This window comes from Trypanosoma cruzi, genomic scaffold (genome assembly GCF_000209065.1).
Source record: "Trypanosoma cruzi strain CL Brener 1047053517133 genomic scaffold, whole genome shotgun sequence".
Taxonomy (NCBI): Eukaryota; Euglenozoa; class Kinetoplastea; order Trypanosomatida; family Trypanosomatidae; genus Trypanosoma; species Trypanosoma cruzi.
In genome coordinates this window covers 3,122-21,385 of record NW_001849562.1, presented here as the reverse complement: position 1 = coordinate 21,385, position 18,264 = coordinate 3,122, and the positions used below count along the sequence as shown (strand labels likewise).

Genomic DNA, 18,264 nt, shown 5'->3' with positions numbered 1-18,264 from the left:
CCAATGGTCATGTGCCTCCTTTCCTGGACCCCGCCACTCGTCATGGTGGTTGTGTGGGGCTGCGTGGGCGGCGGGAGGGCGATGGTGTCAATGGCGTGGTGGTGTCTGCGCTTCTTTGTGTCGGTGGCTGTGCTGCAGTAGGGACTGTCTGTGGCCGGATGCTTCTGCGTGCCAATTTCTTTAGTTGCTGTTGTTTCTGCTTTCTTTTTCCTTCGACCGAGCAGATAGAGGTACTTTGGCTTGACCAGCACAACTATCGTTTCAGGGTATTAGGGATTAATTGCAGTATTAGGATTAGCAGTAGTGGGTTAACGATCTGGCGGAATCGTGTCACTGGATTTGCCATCTGTAGAAAGGGATTTGTTAGGTAGGAGTTATGGTCGACGGGGCGAGTGCGACACACCACGACAGCCCTGCTGGTAACTTTTTGGGTCGGTGGATGCGGTCTGCGGTGGGCGCGTGTCCGCGCAGCCGGCACTGTGTGCGGCGCAGGGTCATTGCGGCTGCGCGTGCGGCGCTGCTTGTGGCGTTGGTGCTGGTTGCGGCGGCGGCGGCGTGGATGCCCGCGGTGCATGCGGTGGTGTTGCGACTGCGGGGCGGTACGGTGGACAGGGCCATCACGGTTGGCCGAGCCGTGGAAACGGTGCTGATGGACGGCGTGTACATCACGAACGGCGTGGCTGTGGTGTTCGACGTTGCTGCGATGCTTCCCGGCGCGCTGCGCATCGAATTGAGGAACTGCGTGTGCGACGGCGGTGCGCAGATCTACGTGCGGGGCTACAGCGGCGAGCCGGCGAGTGACCGGAGCCTGGAGGTGAGCGTGAGCGGGCTGTCCGGCGGCTACTGCTCGCTTGTGTTTGTGCAAAACCTGCCGGCACACACGAACGTGACGGTCCGTGACTCGACGATTGTGACGCCGGGGCCGATGCGCTACTCCCAGCTGAGCGGGCTGACGGACGCGGTGGCGTCGCCGCTTGTGCTGCACGCGACCTCGCTGTTGCGTCTGCAGCTGCGTGTGGGCAACACTGTGCTGAGGTCGTCGCGGGCGGGCGGGTCGGCGGTGTACGTTGGCGGCGGCATGGACCTGCTGTCGAGCGCGGTGGTGCTTGACGGCGTGTCGCTGGAGGCGTCGGGCGGTCCGACCGCGTCCGCGATGCATGTGGCGTCCTCGTCGCGTCTCAGTCTGCGGAGCCACTCGGTGTTCTCCGTGACGAACGTCTCGGTTGTGAGCGACGGCGGCGGCATTGTGCTTGGCGAGCGCCTCGCGGTGTTTGATTCCGTGCTGCGCTTCGTGGGCGTCGAGGGGTCTGTTGCGTCTTCGCTGGTGCGCTGCGACGGTGGGACGATCGGTGACGGCGGGTGGCTGGACATGCACGACGTGTGGGCGGTGGGCGAGGCGTCGTCAGTGGCGTCGCTGACGGGGGTGACGCTGAGCGGCGGCACCGTGTCGATTGCGCGCTGCGCTGCCACCGGCGCGACGCTTGTCTCCGGGCTGACGATCACGAGCGGCGTCGTGTCGGTGCAGTGCAACCGTGCCGGCGGCCGTGTGCTGCAGAGCAGCGGCGACTACCGCTTGGCCGGCCTGCCCTCCGTGAGTGTGGTGCCGTGCGACGGCTGTGCGGCTGCGCTGGCGTGCTTTGATGCGCTGACGGCGTCGTTCACCGACTGCGTGTGCAGCTGCCGTGCCGGCGGTGTGGGCGAGGCGTGCCTGCCGTTCGAGGTGCCGCCTGCGAGGGCCGGCGGCGGTGGTGGTGGTTCGCAGGGCTGCGTGAGTGGCGTGACGCTGACGGAGTCTGTGACGGTTGGCGGCGGGCGTGCGACGGCGTGCTTCGACTCGGTGGTATTCAGCGGGCCGATCACTGTGGCGGTGGACCTGCGCTCGATGGACGCGTTCGCTGACGCGCTGAACGTGACGCTGCGCCACTGCGTGCTTGCGGGCGGCGCGCAGCTGCGGATTGGCGGCCTCAGCGAGAGCACGGCGCGCCTGATGCCCCACGCCCTCGTCAACTTGACGAATGTGACGTCGCTGGAGGGGACGATTGTGCAGCATGGCGCGATGCCGCCGAACTCGAGTGTGTTGCTGGCGAACTCAACGCTGAGGGCGACGGTTGGCGGGTCGCAGTACGTGCCGACGACCCGTGGCCATGCGGGATCCCGGTACGGCCCCGCGCTTGTCCTGGACGGCGTCCGGCTTCTGTCGACGCGGTTTGTCATGACGCGGTCTACGCTGGCTTGTGGCGGGGGCTTGTGCGCTGCGATCCTTGTGGAGCGCGGCCTCGGCGTGAACCTGTCCAGCGCCTTCTACATGGACAACTGCGTTGTCAGGTCGCGGACGCACGTGATGTACGCTCTTGCGTCGGACCTGCGTGTCAGCGGCGGCTCCGTGTTCTCCATACAGAACAGCTCGTGGAGTGCGCCGAGCAGAGAATACTACGAAAGTGCGTGTGTGTTTGAGGACGTTGTGGTGGATGGCGGCAGCGTGCTGCAGATTGTGTCCAGTAATTTCCGTCTCGGCTTCGCCATGCTCATGGCAAACACGCTGACCGTGACTGACGGCAGCTGGCTGGTGCACCGCAACAACGAGTTCCGCACCGCCTACGTCGTGCACGTTGACAAGGAAAACGGCGTGGCGTTTCGCGACGGGAGTGTGTGGTCGATACTTGACAACAACTTCACGTACGGCTCGTACTCGTCAACAATTGTAAGTATGACAAACGATTGGTCACCACCATTCGACTCTCGCCCGACCATCTACGGCGTGTGCAACGAGGCAAGAGGCTCTCCTGTGACGGATTACGGAGAAGAGCTCAATATTGGGACGCCTGTGATGGTGTTGGACTGTGGTGCGTGCACCGTGGACGCCGTGTGCTTTGCAGCGAGGACGAGCAGCATCAACGGCTGTGAGTGTGTGTGCGCTGCTAGCGGCTACGGTGGCACTTGTCTGCCAGCTGCGGTTCCGGACGGCCTTGGGCCGCTTCCGCTCCCCGATGCGGACGACACGGAGGTTCGCTGCGTGCACGGTGGCAGCATCAGCTCCGTGGACTATCCTGATCCCGGTGTGCGTGGTCTGTGCTTTGTCAACGTGACGTTCACCGCCGCGATTGTGCTGGACCTGTGGAGCTTTGTCGCATCACAACAGAAACTCAACATCACGCTGCTGCAGTGCGTCCTCATGGGCCTGTCGATCAAGGGGAGTGGTGCGCGCGTGCACGTGAACGTGACATCTTCGATACTGGATCCTGGTGAGTTGGAGTTCAGGGGTGATTTTGGCGCGAGATCCCAGATACTGGTGGCGGGCAGTACGCTTGTGGCGACGTTCGTCCCTGCCATTTGTTTTGTGGATTTTTACCTCTGTGCGAACTTGACGCTGCTGCTACTTGACAACGACATTGAGGGAAATTGTTATGCAGTCCATTTTACCAATCTTATTGTTTTTGATGGTGGCGGGATTATTATGAAGGGAAATACGTTGAGGGCAACGGAGGAGGATAACGGTATGGGATCATCTGTTTGCGTTTACGCTGTTGATTTGAAGAACGGCGGCTACTTTTACGTGGAGAACAACACGATGAGCGCAGTAAATGGCATTTATTTTTTTGGGGATACCACCGTGAGCTCCGCGGGGCTGCTGCGAGTGGCGGACTGTACATTTGCTGGCAGCACAGAGTTTTTTGATCCAACTTTTACGTATTTGGACGGCTCTGTGACAATTGAGGGAGATGGGCAGTGGCGTGTGACGGGCAACAACGTAAGTGCAGCCTCAATAATAAGTATATGGCATCCCCAGCAGAAAATTAAGCTGTCGGGCAGCGGCACTACCGTGGTGCTTGCACACAACCGTCAGGTGGACTCGAGGGTTTTCTTCGCCAATTTTTTCCCATCGAGCATTGTTGTGGCGTCACCCGCGCGGTTTCTGTTTGGGTGCAACCTGCAGGACGGTGAGGAGGTATCGTACGACGGTGTGCTTCCAGAGGAAGTGGTGGTGTTCGGGTGTGGCACGTGCAACGAAGACGCGGCGTGCTACATGCCTGGGACGGAGTCGGTGGACCGCAGCTCGTGCTCGTGCAGCTGCAAGGACGGATGGCATGGCGCGTCGTGTCTTCCCTTCGAGGTGCCCGACACGGTTGTGCCGCCCTTGCCGGAGAGAGCCGTCGACGGCGACACGAGCTGCGTAGTGAACCAGACGCTGACGAACCTCACGCTGAACATGTGGAAGACGCACCACTGCTACGTGGGCGTGAAATTCAGCGGCGTAGGTGCCGTACTGACGTTCTCTCTCGACAGTATGCCGCTGCATCTCCCCATCAATATCACGCTCACTGGGTGCACATTCCTTGACGGAGCCGCGCTGCAGTTTGTTGGGGGTGCTGAGGCGGCCGAGTCAGCCGGCGTCCTAATCCGAGTGAGCCAGACGGTGATGCGGTCCTCCGTTGTTGCTTTTATACGTGCCCTCCCGCAGCACTGCGACATCGCCGTCACGGAGGTTGACGCGGTGCAGTCCTCTGTCGTCCAGCTGCCGGACATTATGAGCAACATGCTGAGTGTTGTGATGCTGCGGAACGTTGTCTTGAGTGCGTCCTCACTGTTGGTCACCAACGTCAAGGCGCATGCATCGAGTTATTGCGGGCCTGGTTTTTACTCGACAGGAGCGCTAAAGCTGGACCGTGGCAGCTCGCTTTACGTGCGGTACTGCAGCTTTGAGGAATACACAAACCTGTTGTACATGCATATCCTCAGTGTTCACGATCACTCTGTTTTTGCGCTTCTCAACAATACAATGGCCTCCGGGACAAGCCTTCTGTATCAGTACTCCCATTTAGGCGTGTCTGATCACAGCGTGTTGCGCGTGGTGGGGAACAGCGGCTCTGTGTGCTACGTCATCTATGCATATAATTCTTGGACTGTCCGGGAGTCAAGCTGGTTGGATTGGCGTGACAACGACGTGGGAATGAGTGCGATGTTCTACGACGCTGAGTCCGCTTTCGTGAGCATTGACAGCAGTAGTGTGGTGACGCTGACGGGCTGCAAGATGGGCTCGACGGGGTTGTCGGTGTCCTTGCTATCGCGGGCTGACGCCGGCTACCGGTTCGTTGCTGGGTGTCTGACGGTTGCAGGACGGGTGGTGACGACGGCGGCAGAACTGGAGCTGAACGGCATCACCAACGTGACGACGGTTGCCACTTGCGGGGAGTGCACGAAGGACGGCGACTGCTTTGCTCCGCTGACGACGGCGGTCATTGACTGCAGGTGCCAGTGCGCTGCTGGAGGGCACGGCGATGTGTGCGTTCCGGCGCCTGTGCCTGTTGGCCCGCCGCCACTGCCATCACCGCCACCGCCCACACCGCCGCCACCGCCGGTTGGTGAGTGCATCAGCGAATTGGTGTACCCCGAGGTGGCGCAGGCTGTGGGCGGCGGGCTGTCGTGGCTGTGCTACCGCAACGTGACGTTCAGCGGGGGCGGCATGAGCCTGACGGTGCTGATTGGGGCGATGACGGGCGACGTGGCGAACGTCACATTCGATGGATGCACGTGGAGGGACGGCGCCGTGTTGTTGCTGGCGGGCAACGCGTATGCCTCTGTGGGGTCACTGAACATCGTCGTCACTGGCAACACGTTCCATGATGCATTGCTCAGCCCGGAGGGTGTGTTTCCACCGCACACGAACATCACGATCAGCGGGAACCGCTTCACGGTCACGAGGCTGATCTCTCGGACGGGTTTGGGCCTTAGAAGGCCGTCGTGTGTTGCGATGAGTGGACTGGCGATCAGCAACGACTCCGCGGTGGTTCTGAGTGGCAATGTGTTTCAGACCGTGAGGGCATTGTCAGGCGCCATTCACTTTGTCAGATCTGCGCTGAGGGTGTCGTGGCACTCTGTGTTTGCGGTGGTGGGCAACGCGTTTCATATGGATGGCGCTAACGGTACGGTGATATATCTTGAAGGGTCTAGCGAATCCTTTTCGCTGAGTGTGCTGAACAACTCTGCCGTGGTGATTCGAGGCAACGTTGTGTCGAGGCCGGTGAAGTATTTCATGTTTTTTTTTGGGCCCTTGCGTGTGGAGTCTCAGTCAGCGGTTGTGTTTCAGAGCAACAAAATGCAAGGAAGCTCGACCGTGTTTTTTTCAAGCTACTCTTCCAACATCTATTACAACTCCTGGCTGCAGTTGAACGGTAACCTCTGCCGTGAATCCCCATCGAATGCTTTTGCCGTCCTGATACCAATGGTGAATCTTCGTGACTCCGCAGTGTCTGTGTCCGAAAACCAATTCGTATCTAGCGCGGGCAAGCCAACAGTGCTGCGGATATCTGCAGTTTCTAGTGATCTCACAAACGGAGCGATTGTGGCCGCGTGCAACACTGTGAACGGCGGGGAGGAGGCGGAATACAGCATCCCGTCCGTGTACAATGCCACCATTCTGACCTGCAGCGACCCATGCGCCCTTGCGGCGTCGTGCTTCCCTGCGTACACGACGACGGCCTCGAGTGATGGCTGCGCCTGCAGGTGCGCGGAGGGCGGCCACGGCGATGCGTGCCTGCCCGTCGCTGTCCCCGAGCCACCGAGTACCGACGGCGCCGACTTGTGCGTGCGGGACGTGCGTGTGGAGGTGGACGCGAACGCCGGTTCCGGGATGTCGGTGGTGTGCTACGTTGGTGTGACCTTTGCGGCGGACGTCGTGGTGGACTTGGAGTTGATGTCAGGGAGCGTGCGCAACGTTACGCTGGCGAACTGCACTTTTGTGAGCGGAGCGAGCCTGTACGTTGTTGGGTGGCGGTCCGACCCGACTGCTGGCGAGCGCGCCGATGTGTTGATCAGCGGGCTTGAGTCGCGCTCCGGCGGCGGTGTACTGGTGGCGAACCGATTTCCGCCGGGTTCGCGCGTCACTGTGGTGGACTTGGTGCTGATCGCAGAGAAGCGTGTTGCGTACCACGACGCCTACGACCTTGACGACGCGTCCGCGTGCCTCGTGGTGCACAACGTGAATCTGACGGGGAGTGTGCTGACCATTGCGCGCACGCAAGTGGCGGCTGTGTTCCGCGACGCTGTTGGCGTGTTGTTTGTTGGCGGCGTAGCGCTGCATTCGCGCGGTGCGCTGCACGTGGACGGGCTGTCGGTGCAGACGGCGCTGGGGCTGTGCGTGTCGGTGGAGGGCGGTGTTGCGGCCAGTGGCGGCTCCGTCGTGGCGTTTGTTGACAGCGGCTTCCTGCTGTGCAAGCACGCGGTGTCTGTGCGTGGGGCTGTGAGCGTGTCGGGCTCCGTTGTGGCGCTTCTGCGGAGCGACTTTTTGTCGACGGAGGACTATGCGGTGGCGTTTTATTCGACGGTGAGCCTGGCCGGTGGGTCGATGCTGCTGGCGAAGGGCAACGTGCACGACGGCGTCTCGAGGGAGATGCTTTACGCCGCTGGCGCCGTGACCGCTGCTGGGAGCACGCTGAGCTTTGTGCGCAACCGAGCGCTGCTGCCGCGGATGCTGTCGGTGAGCCTGTCGCTTGTGGCTGGGGCGCATGTGAGGGTGGCGTGCAACTACGCTGGTGGACGTGTCCTGTCGACGGCGGAGGAGTACGCAGCGGCCGGTTTTGGCGACGCTGGGAGCATCGACATTGCTGGGTGCGAGGACTGCGACAGGGACACGCACTGCTACGCGCCCGGGACGGCGTCGGCGAGCATGAAGAACGGTGTGTGCGTGTGCGCGTGCGGCAGCGGCGGGTACGGCGAGGCGTGCGTGCCTGTGGGTACTCCCGCACTGCCGCCTGCTGTGGGCACTGCGTCGAGTGTGTTTCTCCGCGAGGGCGTGACGGTGCAGTCGGTGTTCGTTGTGCCTGCCGGCGCGAGCGAGGTGACGCTGCGCCACGTTGTGCTGGACGGCGTGAGTCCTGTGCTTTACGTGCCGTGGATGGCGCGGGACGGCGTGCGGATCGTTGTGCAGAACGTGTCGCTGCTGAACGGTGCCGTGCTGTACGTGATGGGCGGTGGAGCGTTGCGCGGTGCGGTGGCGGCGGGGAGCGACGAGAGCGGGCCGGTGGAGCTGTCGGTGTGCGATGTGGAGGCGCTGAACGGTGCGCTTGTGCTGACCGGCACGTTTTCCGCGGGGTCCGTGCTGACGGTGACCGACTCCCTGCTGGTTGCCGCGAGGCCGACGCCGCTTGTGTATCTTCCCGGCTCGCAGTCCTCGCCGTACGCACCGGTGCTGGTGCTGTCGGGCCTGCGGCTTGTGCGGTCCGTGCTAGTTGTGTCCGGCGTGGCCCTCGTGACCGTGATGACTGGTGGGCGGACGGTGGTGGTGGACGGCGCCGTGCTGGAGCTTGTCGGTGGCGGTGTCGCGCTGGACGCGGCTTTGTTCGGTGGCGACTTTGCGTTGTACGCGAGTGCGCGTGTGGTTGCGTCGGGGGGCGCTGTGCTGCGCGTGTCGGGGAGCCAGGTGTACGCTGCGCATGGATTGGTGTTCGACAGCGGTGTTGAGGCCAACGCGTCCGCCGTCGTAGTGAACGACAACGCCGGTGCGCTGACCGATGGCGCGCTGCTGGTGCTGCGGGGGTCGGCGTCGTTTGTGTCCGGGTCGTGGCTGTCGGTGCGCGGCAACAGCATCAGCGGCAGGTTCCTGTCGGTGCCGTCGTACCCGCGCCGTGCGGAACTTGTGCGGAGCACGCTGACGCTCCACGGGAACGCTGGCAGCGGGCCCGTCGTGATGGACGGCACCGTTGCGCTCGGGGGCGCCGGCCGAAAGTTTGTCGTGGGGTGCCTGGCGCTCAACGGGCAGGCGCTGCAGCCGATGGACTACAGGTCCGCCGGCATCATCGGGGAATTCCGCCCCGTGGTGTGTGGCGTGTGCGACGCCGACGTGAGCTGCTTTGCTGCTGCGACGAGGGCGATGTCGGGGTCGTGTCGCTGCCGCTGTGCTGAGGGCGGGTACGGGCGCGACTGCCTGCCGGTGTATCTGCCGCACGTGGACGGGTGCAACCGCACGCCCGCTATGCCGCCGCTGAGCCACACGGCGACGCTGGCGGAGACGCGCAGCCTGACGCCGACGTGGACGCCGAGTCAGAGCACCGAGCACTACAGTTCGACGCAGTACGGGCCGACGGAGACCCTGCAGGTGACGGAGACGGTGGCGCTGTTGCCCACGCGGACCCCGACGGCGTCGGTGAGCAGCACGTTGTGGTGGAGCGACGTGGCGTGCCCGACGCTCGCCGTGACGACGACGGCGGCTGTTGGGAGCCTGACGCAGAACGACATCCGCGGCGGTGGGAGCGCCGTCCCGACATGGCTGGTGGTGGCGCTGCCGCAGCCGTTTCGGTGGGCACGTGACCCGCAGCTCGGCACGCACCTGAGCTTCGTGCCGGTGTCGACGGCGCAGCCGAGCGGGTTTGGTGGTCCGTGGGGAGCGATGCTGAGCAACGCGACGTGGGTGCGCAACGCGACGAATCCGTCCACCGTCCTGGAGCTGGCTGTGCCCGTGCACCGCGGTTACTTCATTGCTGCCGACGAGACGATAGTTATTCGCTGCGACGCTGTTGCGGTGTCCGGCGGCTGCAAGGGTGTGCTGCTTGGGTCCTTCACGATCAGGTCGAACACGCTGCCCGCCGCTGCCAGCGCCCTCTCGGCGATTACCGGCGTCGTTGCGGGTGCGACGGCTGTTGCCGTGGTGGTGACCGGCGGGCTGGGCTCCATCCTGGAGATGCAGGCACTCGGCGTGTTTGCGAGGATGTCATGCGCCTCGGCGCAGGAGCGTGCGAGCACCGTTGCGCTGCCGTACTTCCTGTCGGTGTTCGCTGCCCTTGACCCGCTGTGGATGGTGGTGGGCAACGCGCTGCTCGCCGCTGTGTTCGGGTGCGTGCACTGCGGTGTGACGGCCGCCTTCCAGCGGTGGCGCGGCGTGGACGTGGCGAGTGCGTGGGCTGCGACGCGCTTCCCGAGCCTGACGTACGTCGTGGCGCACGCGATGCATCTCGGCATCTTTTTCGGCTCGGTGTTTGCACTGGCGATGCCCGGCGCCCGCGTGCAGCACCGCGTGATCGGTGTCGTTGGCGTGCTGTACGGTGTGGCGTTTCCTGTTGGCGTGTGCTACTTGATTGCCCGCCACGTGGGCGCGAGCTTCACGAGGTACTGGCAGTTTTCGAGGAAGCCGCTGCACGAGCGCCTGCTGTACCCCGTCGGGTATTGGTACCCCGCGGCGCAGCAGCGGATGTACGGCGGCATGCTGACGAACATGAGGGGCAGCCACGTGTACTGGTGCGTGTTCCAGCTGTCGGTGCTGTGTGTGGTGGGCCTGATTGCGGCTGTGCACCCGCCCGTGGGAGGCTGCCACGTCCAGTACTTCTGCATGGCGGCTGTGCTGCTTGCGGGCGCGGGCGTGGTTGCCTTCACGAACATGATGCGCTCGGCCTTCCTGACGATGATGCGCACGGCGAGCTTTGTGCTGCTTGCGGCGCTGTGCCTGGTCAGCGCGGCCAACCACCTTGCGCCGAGCGACGGCGGTGCGAGGGCGTACGCGGCTATCGTGCTGCTGCTGACCACTGTGCTGCTTGCGATCACTGTGTACAGCGTCGTTGTGTGGTACGCGGAGGACCGCCACTGGCAGGAGCTGCGCGAGCCGCAGCGTGGTGGGCTGGAGGCGCTGCTGCGCGATGACGAGGAGAGCGACGAAGAGACGCAGAAGCCGCACGACATGGCGTCATCGTCGTACGCCTCAGGCACCACGGGCGCGTCATTGTACCGACCACCCGCACCGCCGTTGCAGCCCATGACTAGTGACATTCGCTCAGACGCACAGAGCCTGTTCGACGGTGTATCCATTGCAGGCTGCGGCATTAATTATGCCCCTCTGGACAGGTGAAGATGCTCCGCTTGACGAAAAATTTGGCGCAGTTTCTCCTTTTGGGGGTGTAAAGGCTCCGCCCCCAACAGTACCGTTACGCGGCGAGAATGCACAAAGTCCCTTGCAGGTACGGCATAACGTGGATGCGTCTGGCAGGTATCTTCTTTCTTTTAATTATTCATAGATTGATCGGGCGATTGATTCTTTGCTTTTATTTTATTTTATCGATTATTGACGACAACGGATTATCGAACTATCACGCTAGCCCGGGGCGGATGCGTAACGTGTGTGTGCGTGTGTTTTACGCTCTTCGCTGCAGCACCCAATATGGGGACTGGTGCTCTCTCTCTTTCATATCTGTACTTAGTAATGAGTAAGTGCCCGACGACGGTGGCTGATGTGCGGATCATAGGATGCATTCAGGAAAACGTTAGGGAAAACAATCGATGAAGCCCTTCTGTGACGCGTCAACTCCTGGAAGTTGTGAGTGCGCGTTGCTGGCTGATATGAGGGAGGGCGTGGGGCCACTGCTGTGCAGCTGCGCAGCCACCGATCGGACTCTGCCCCGACAGCGTCATTGATTGTTGGTTTGTTTTTATTTCTTGTGCGGGTGGCTGCAGTGACTCTCTCTCTCCTGTTCCACGATGACTGTGTGGGAGGCCATGCCTGTCGCTTTTTATGCTTTTGATGTTGTGTAGAAAGAACCATAAGAGAAAGATCGAAGAATTATTCGGAATGATGTATTACTTTGCGTATACATATATGTATCGATGTACTCCCGTGGATTATTTATTTATTTATTTATTTCTTTTTTCTTTCTTTTTTTTTTTTTTGCGTTGCTCCACATGTGTCTCAGTGTTTGCTTTAGGACGGCCACACACGGGTAGCTTGAGTCGCGGATGTTTCTTTGTAGTTGACGCCATTTTCTGTTGGACGCCAACACGGGCACGTTCGGCAAGCATCCACTCCCCACAGCATGCTGCCTGATATTTTGGAGTCATCCCAGATGTAATGCAGGCACCACCGCCGTGGCACGCATGGAAAGTAAGATGGGACGCGGGACAGCGAAAGATATTGCGCTGCACATGTGTCTGTTGCATTTGTTCTGTTGGGGAGGTCTCAATTTAGAAGAAGAGGGATCAACATTGCACGATTCTTTGGCTTGGAGGAGTTATCACCTTTCTTTTTTATTTTGTATGATCTTTGGTTCCTACCCGTGTCTGCCTCGATTGCTTCCCCTGAGTGAAGCTGCGCCATGGCCATCCTTTTTTTTTTTTGTTGTTGTTCGCGGGAGGAAAAACACATTGCGAGTGACGAAACCACACGTCATTTATGCGGCGTCCAGGGAGGTACGTATTTGAGGTGGAGTGCACATATGTGGATGTCATGTGAGACGAAACGGGGGTTGACTGCCCAACCGTCACTCCTTTTCTGGAGAGTGTGCTCTTATTTTTTTTTTGCTGCCCTTTTGTGACAGGGCACGGCGGGATTGGGCAGCACCGTCCCACGAAAGTCTTTGCGCACGTACACACTCTCATGCCACTGTCCCTCCCGAATTTGGGTGCAAAACCCAAATTTCAGCCGCTTTTTGCGTTGGCGTAATTATTTATTTATTATTAGCTGACGCCATTCTGTCCGGCGTGCCACTTTGATTGGATTGTGTGGGACTGCTCGCCAACGCCATCGGAGAAAGCAGGCCGACTTTTTCACGTATTTAATTCCATCTTGCGCGCAGGTATTTCTTTCACATGTTCTGTTGATGGGCACTCAAACAGCGAGGAATCCGGAACTATGCGTGCGTGGAATTTGTCCTGCCATGTGAACTGCGGGCAACACCGAGGGGCTGCCACTTTGACTCCGCAGAGTTATTGTGTCTCTTTGCGGGTTGGTAGGGAAATTTCATGCAGCCTGTTACTGCTGGTGTGTCCTCAAATGTTGTCACTCCATGCGAATAATGTGCTTCAGCGAGTGAGGGTGTTGGTTGGGTTTGTGTGCACTTTGATTCTGTTTGCTACTTTTTGCGGGCAAACAAAACCTGAGGGGTGGGAAAATGGAGCGGGGCGATGCATGGCTGCGTCTCGCCCATTTTTCGGTGCACGATGGTGTGGTGCACATTGTGGTGCTGACTCTGCGATGTGACTGCGGTCTCCTGCGCGGCAATGGTGGTGGGTGGAGGAGAGTGTTGACCCGCGGCGGGGCGGTGGGATCGTGCCTTCTTTTCTCTTTGTTCCTTCCCTTTTGTGAAGGTGTGCACTTATTTTTTGTGTCGGTGATGGGGCAAACAGACGGACAACGTGAATAAAACAAAATAAAAAAGGCTATAGTGAGGCGGTGTTGGGGTTGGTTGCACGCCTCGTGTTGCTGCGGGGGCGGTGGGCCTTGACTGTTTCACCGACAGGCGTTGCAGTGCGACTGCGTGGCGCACCAACCACCGAGCCGTGCGAGTGCCACGCCCAACGCCATTGGGACAGCGGGACGAAGCAGCCGCGAGTGTCCTTTGGAGCCAGCGGCACCTGCTGGCCGCAGTTGGGCGGTGCGAGTGGGATGCTTCACCGCACGGGTGTTGTGATGGCGCCTTGCGGTGTGTCCAGTGATGGTTCCCACGCTGCAGCACGCAGAGGACTTGAGGAAACGCGGCGAACAAAGTGGACTCTTGAAAGTCGGCTGCATAAATTACTGCTGGAGGGAAATGAACGCATCAGCAAAATTAGGCTGAATGACTTCCTTCGGAATTATTTTGACGGCAGGGGCGTCGTGGAATTCTATAGGAACGTCTCTATGGAAGAGCTTTTAATTAGCTCCACGAAGTTCATCTACGACAAAATGCCATTGAGCACAATAAAGGCATCGCCGTTATACCAAGAGCTGAAAAAAGAGCGTGAGGAGATGCCCATGATATTGGGGGCTTTACATATGCTTAGAAAAGAGCGTATTGTCACTCTCAGGCAATGGAGGGAGTTAAAAAAAAAAAGATACGGTCATTCCTCTTGCAATGGCACAAATAATCACAGCCCACTCTTATTTACTGAGAGAAGAGAGGCAGGAGGAGGAAGAAGGGGCAAGGCGAGAACGGCAAGAACTGGGGATTGACGTTTCCACTAGGATTAAATATGCGGTGTTTAAAGGAAGGGTTCGCGTGGATAAAATGAAGCTGAATGATTTTCTTACGATGGAATTGGACGGCAGGGGCGTTGTGTACAACAATCGGGATGTCTTGTTGGAGGAGTTTTTTAAGGACCCCAAGAAGTACATTTGCGATGCGGGAGTATTGAACGAAATACAGGCATCGGATCGTTATGTGAGGATGGAGAGGGCTGTAAGGGATGAAATGGATATGGAAGGGGATGTAAACAGGCTTTACAAAAATGGTGTGGACAATCTACTGAAGTGTTTGGTGGCTATTGCGGAGGTAAAAGCAAGTTTTCATGAAGTCACTAAAAGGTTTTTGGATGCAGCCGCCGAGGAAGCGAGGAGCCCAACGACGACGAGTGCACCGAGATACCTGGAGGGATGCTACGAGTCTTTGTACAATGCGAGGTGGCATCATGTCGTGGAAGTTCCTGGCGGCGAGGGGACGGGAATGGAAGTGAGGGAGGGGGAACCACCGCAGTCATGGAAGTACAAGGAAGTTGGCGAATTTCTCGAAAAGGATGACGGTGTGCAGCAATTTGTTGCAGCACTCCTCAGGCTGATGGTGCTCACCTCGGACAAGGCATGGCCGTACTCGTGGAGAAATGAACGTAAATCCACTCGTGACTGCTATGTGAACTGTGAGGTGGAGCGAGTGTGGCAGATTGTCAGGAATGATCTCACCGAATGGTTTAGCACTCATTGTGAGAACGAATTTAGACCGGATCTGCCCGTCATGATTGGGACGCCCGGGATCGGGAAGTCGATGGCTGCCGGCTCGTACCTCCTCTACCAGCTGCTGCACTACGATGCGGAGCAACTCCCTGTGGTTGTCTACAGTTTTGGTGGAAGCACGACGTACGAGTTTGACAAGAAAACAAAAACGGTGTCAGTATGCATGAGTAGTAAAATATCCAAGGACTTTTTGTACGATTTGTGGCAGTGTAAGATGAAATGGTTTATTATCTACGATGTGACGGAGAAAGGGATGCCAGCGAAATATTTTTTGCTCTGTATTGCATGAGGCATGGTTGTGTTGTCACCCCCAAACGTGGACAACTATGATAACTGGGAGAAGCAAGTAAGAGCCGCGCGAATCATCGTGAATTGCCCCGACGAGATGGATGTGAAGGCGATGTGTGCATGGATGAAGCGCAATGGGACTACAGATGGGCAAGCGGAATACTGGAAGATGGTCGAAGAACGCATGGATATAGTGGGGCCGATTCCGCAGCATATATTTCATGCGAACGACTTTAATGTATACACTGCTGTCATTGTGGATGCCTTGGATGGGATCAAGTCCCGGGATGGTGAAAAGCACTTTACACATTGGGGAGTGAGACTGTGGTATTCTGCGAATCCACCTCAAAAGCTCGTGAGGGCTGCCGGAGCACGAGGAGAAGTCGATGCTGAGGGATTTCTCAACGCACCGATATCTGTTTGCCTCGGGCGTCGAATACCATGCTATTTTGGGAGACGCAATGAGTGAGAAGGATATATATATATATATATATATTTATCTGTTGCTAGTATTGGGGAAGATGAATACTCTTTCTTCTGAATGTGTGGAAGGGTTTGGCTTGCGCACATTCATGTTTGGGGTGAGTTTGTCAGTGCATTATTAGAGGAACTCAAGGAGCTGAGGCCACCAGCACGCCGTGGAGGACAGTACGCAGTGCCAACGTTAAGCCCTCAAGGGCACCCCAACGATTCATATGGATTGGTTTCATTGAAGAATCCTTCTGAGAGGGAAAATTTGAAGTATCGGCTGCTGTGCACACCGGAGACGAAGATCCTTCCGCTGGTGGACGGCTTTTTTTTTATGGAGTCGCGACGGAAGACGTTGGTTGGGCCGCGGATGGCTACGGCGGGTGGGCACCACACCAGAGCCAGCACCGTGAGGCAGTTCACTGAGTGCCTGGCGGCGTATTTTAATGGTTGGGAGGAATTATCCCGAGACATGTCGTGGGATATTATTTATGTGCAGCACGCAGACAGCACGCCGATGAATGACTGGCAAAGATGTGATGTTGTAAATTCCGATAATGTGAGCGACGATGAAAAAGAGATTGCGGCGTTCTGGAAGGAAAAGGTGCACCAGTATCAAGTATCAATATCATCCGAAGACGTTAGAAGAGACAAAACCTTCCGAAGTGAGGAATAAACGAAGAAATGAAAAAAAGAATTGGGGAATGAACGGGCACAGTTTGATTTCTGGCAAAATAGGGATCAGGGGCTGTTTCACCTCTTTGAATACTTTTGTGCGCGCATGCGGTGCGGGTGCAGCAGCACCAGGCGACAGTATCGCACACAGCTGCCGAATATGTCCAATGCTATCGGACATATCAGTGACAGAAGAGGAAATTGGTAGGGAAAGGGGCGGTTTTATTTTTGTTAAAAAACATTAGGGGTTGTTTCATACATGTGAATGCTTGTGTGTGCATACGAGGCATAATCGGAGAATTGCTCTCTTGTGAGGGAATCGTCGTGGCCGGCGGCATCGCAGTATTGCTGCATTGTTCATTTCCTTCTATTATTTTTTTAAAGGACCCATCAGCAACAGAAGCATCTTTGAGGGATGGACGACGGACAACCTCTATTGAGGAAACAGTGCACTCCGTGTAACCGCATGGAGTGAAGCGCCGCATCCCATTGAGGGCGGGACGGCTTTTTCGTGCCGGTGCCATCATTGCTTTGCCCTGCGATTTCGTGCTTGACTGCCACATCGTGGCGCAGGGCCAATCCCCCGTATTGTCGGGGAGGCCAGGAGCCAGCAATGTTTCTCTCATGGGATGTTTGTTGTTTGCGCAGGGCTGGCGTCATCGACCGGCGCCCGAACCAGCTGCTTTGTGCTGGGGCACAGCCGTGGCACCAAGAGTTGTGAGGACACGTGGTATTGCAGTGCGGACCATCGGATTTATTTGGGAAAACACGAGAGAAGGCAGCAGAAGCACATCCGTGAGTGCTGCGGCAAATTGGCACGGATGCTCTCTTTTTACTTTGTGACGGGACGATGCGATGGTGCACCCTGCGTCTTTTGCTTGTGCCCTTATAGGCACGTTCTAAAATGGAGCGCATCGGTTTGCGAAGAAAGCTCCGTGTGTCAACGCGACAGGGAAACACGGTTGGCGATGGCAGGAGTCCCTCCCGGAACGGCACTAGAGTGCCGGGTTCCCAGAGTCGGCCGCTCGCCGAGGTGGGGACGGCTATAAGGGATTGCCCCAAGGCTGATTCTCAATGCCGTTTTGGTTGCTGACGGCGAATTGTTGATGGGAGAGCGAGATTGTGTGCGTGCCACCGTGTGATTCCTCACAATGGACGCTCGTTGGAGTGATGCATGTGTTGTTGCCTCACGGGTGTGGTGTTTTGGGTCCTTATTTCACGTTATTCGGTGCCGCAGCGGTGAGCGGTGACGTGATGCAACCCAATAGCCACACGGGCGGGACGGACACGGTTATGCGAGCCTGTGGAGGACCCGAGCAAGTCCAGGTGTACTATGCGGTTTGGGTCCACAAAGAAGGAAGAAACAGTGGGCGGCTGAGGGGAGTTGCAATGCACGCGGCTGCGGAAGATGACATGCATTCTTGAGTTCACGTTGACTGCCACTTTGGATGCTTTTTCTCGAGGCCGTGAATCCTTTCAAATTTACTTGGAGGTAATTGATGACACCAGACGTGGAAGGCATTTTCATTTCATACGAGGATGGCACACGGGAGACAAGGACGAAAGAGAGCGACGCCTCGCCAAAGGAGCGGCTGCTGGAACGTTGACGAGACTCGGGATTGTTTGCACGGCCAGCTGCCTGCCCTCTGCAGGATGTTCCTTGAGGCGTTCATTGGCCCGAGTGTGAGGTGCAGGCACGGGCGGGTACCGCAACAACAGTGTCGTTGGTTCTCCATCGCACGAATGAGAAGACACACATCAGGCGTGGCAGGTGACGTCCTCTGCGAACCTCCTCCCTTCTCTGTTTTACTTGGCATTCTCTGCATGTGGGCACCGCTCCCATTGGCCGCCTTATGTGACACGAGAGCCGCCTGTATTCTTCGCCATCGCATTAAAGTGTCGTGAGGAGGGCTTGAGGGTGCGTTGAGAAGCCGTGTGGTCTCTGCGAGCCTATCCTTTTTTTTCATAGGTGTTGAATTTTGGATTACCGAAACGCATCTTGAGTGCTTGCGTTAGAAGGTTGCATGACTGAGGGACAGGCGTGTTTGTGGAGGTGAAGGAGGGCCACGCCATTGGGAGGAGGAAGAGTGAATGGGTGGGTGGGTGGTGTCTGTGGCCCATATGTGGTGCTTGACTGGCGCTTCGCGTTGTTTGGC

General features: G+C 58.2%; 1 protein-coding gene and 1 pseudogene across 1 annotated transcript, besides 6 other annotated features; both read left to right on the top strand.

Moving 5' to 3' along the window:
* Positions 1-3,314: part of a sequence feature (areas not merged during assembly with more than two copies in the genome that could not be assigned to a particular haplotype) that runs on past the window's edge.
* Tc00.1047053507035.30 (dispersed gene family protein 1 (DGF-1), putative) lies at positions 377-10,831 on the top strand (the record flags this gene model as incomplete). Its single annotated transcript, XM_810873.1, has 1 exon — positions 377-10,831. The coding sequence occupies one exon, from the start codon at positions 377-379 to the stop codon at positions 10,829-10,831; it is 10,455 nt and encodes a 3,484-aa protein (XP_815966.1).
* Positions 3,315-3,428: a sequence feature (areas merged during assembly that could not be assigned to a particular haplotype. This can correspond to areas where the two haplotypes were merged or to regions with more than two copies in the genome that were merged during assembly.).
* Positions 3,429-18,264: part of a sequence feature (areas not merged during assembly with more than two copies in the genome that could not be assigned to a particular haplotype) that runs on past the window's edge.
* Positions 5,309-5,356: a microsatellite.
* Positions 11,602-11,646: a sequence feature (A-rich).
* Tc00.1047053507035.20 lies at positions 13,085-16,111 on the top strand (annotated as a pseudogene).
* Positions 15,440-15,465: a microsatellite.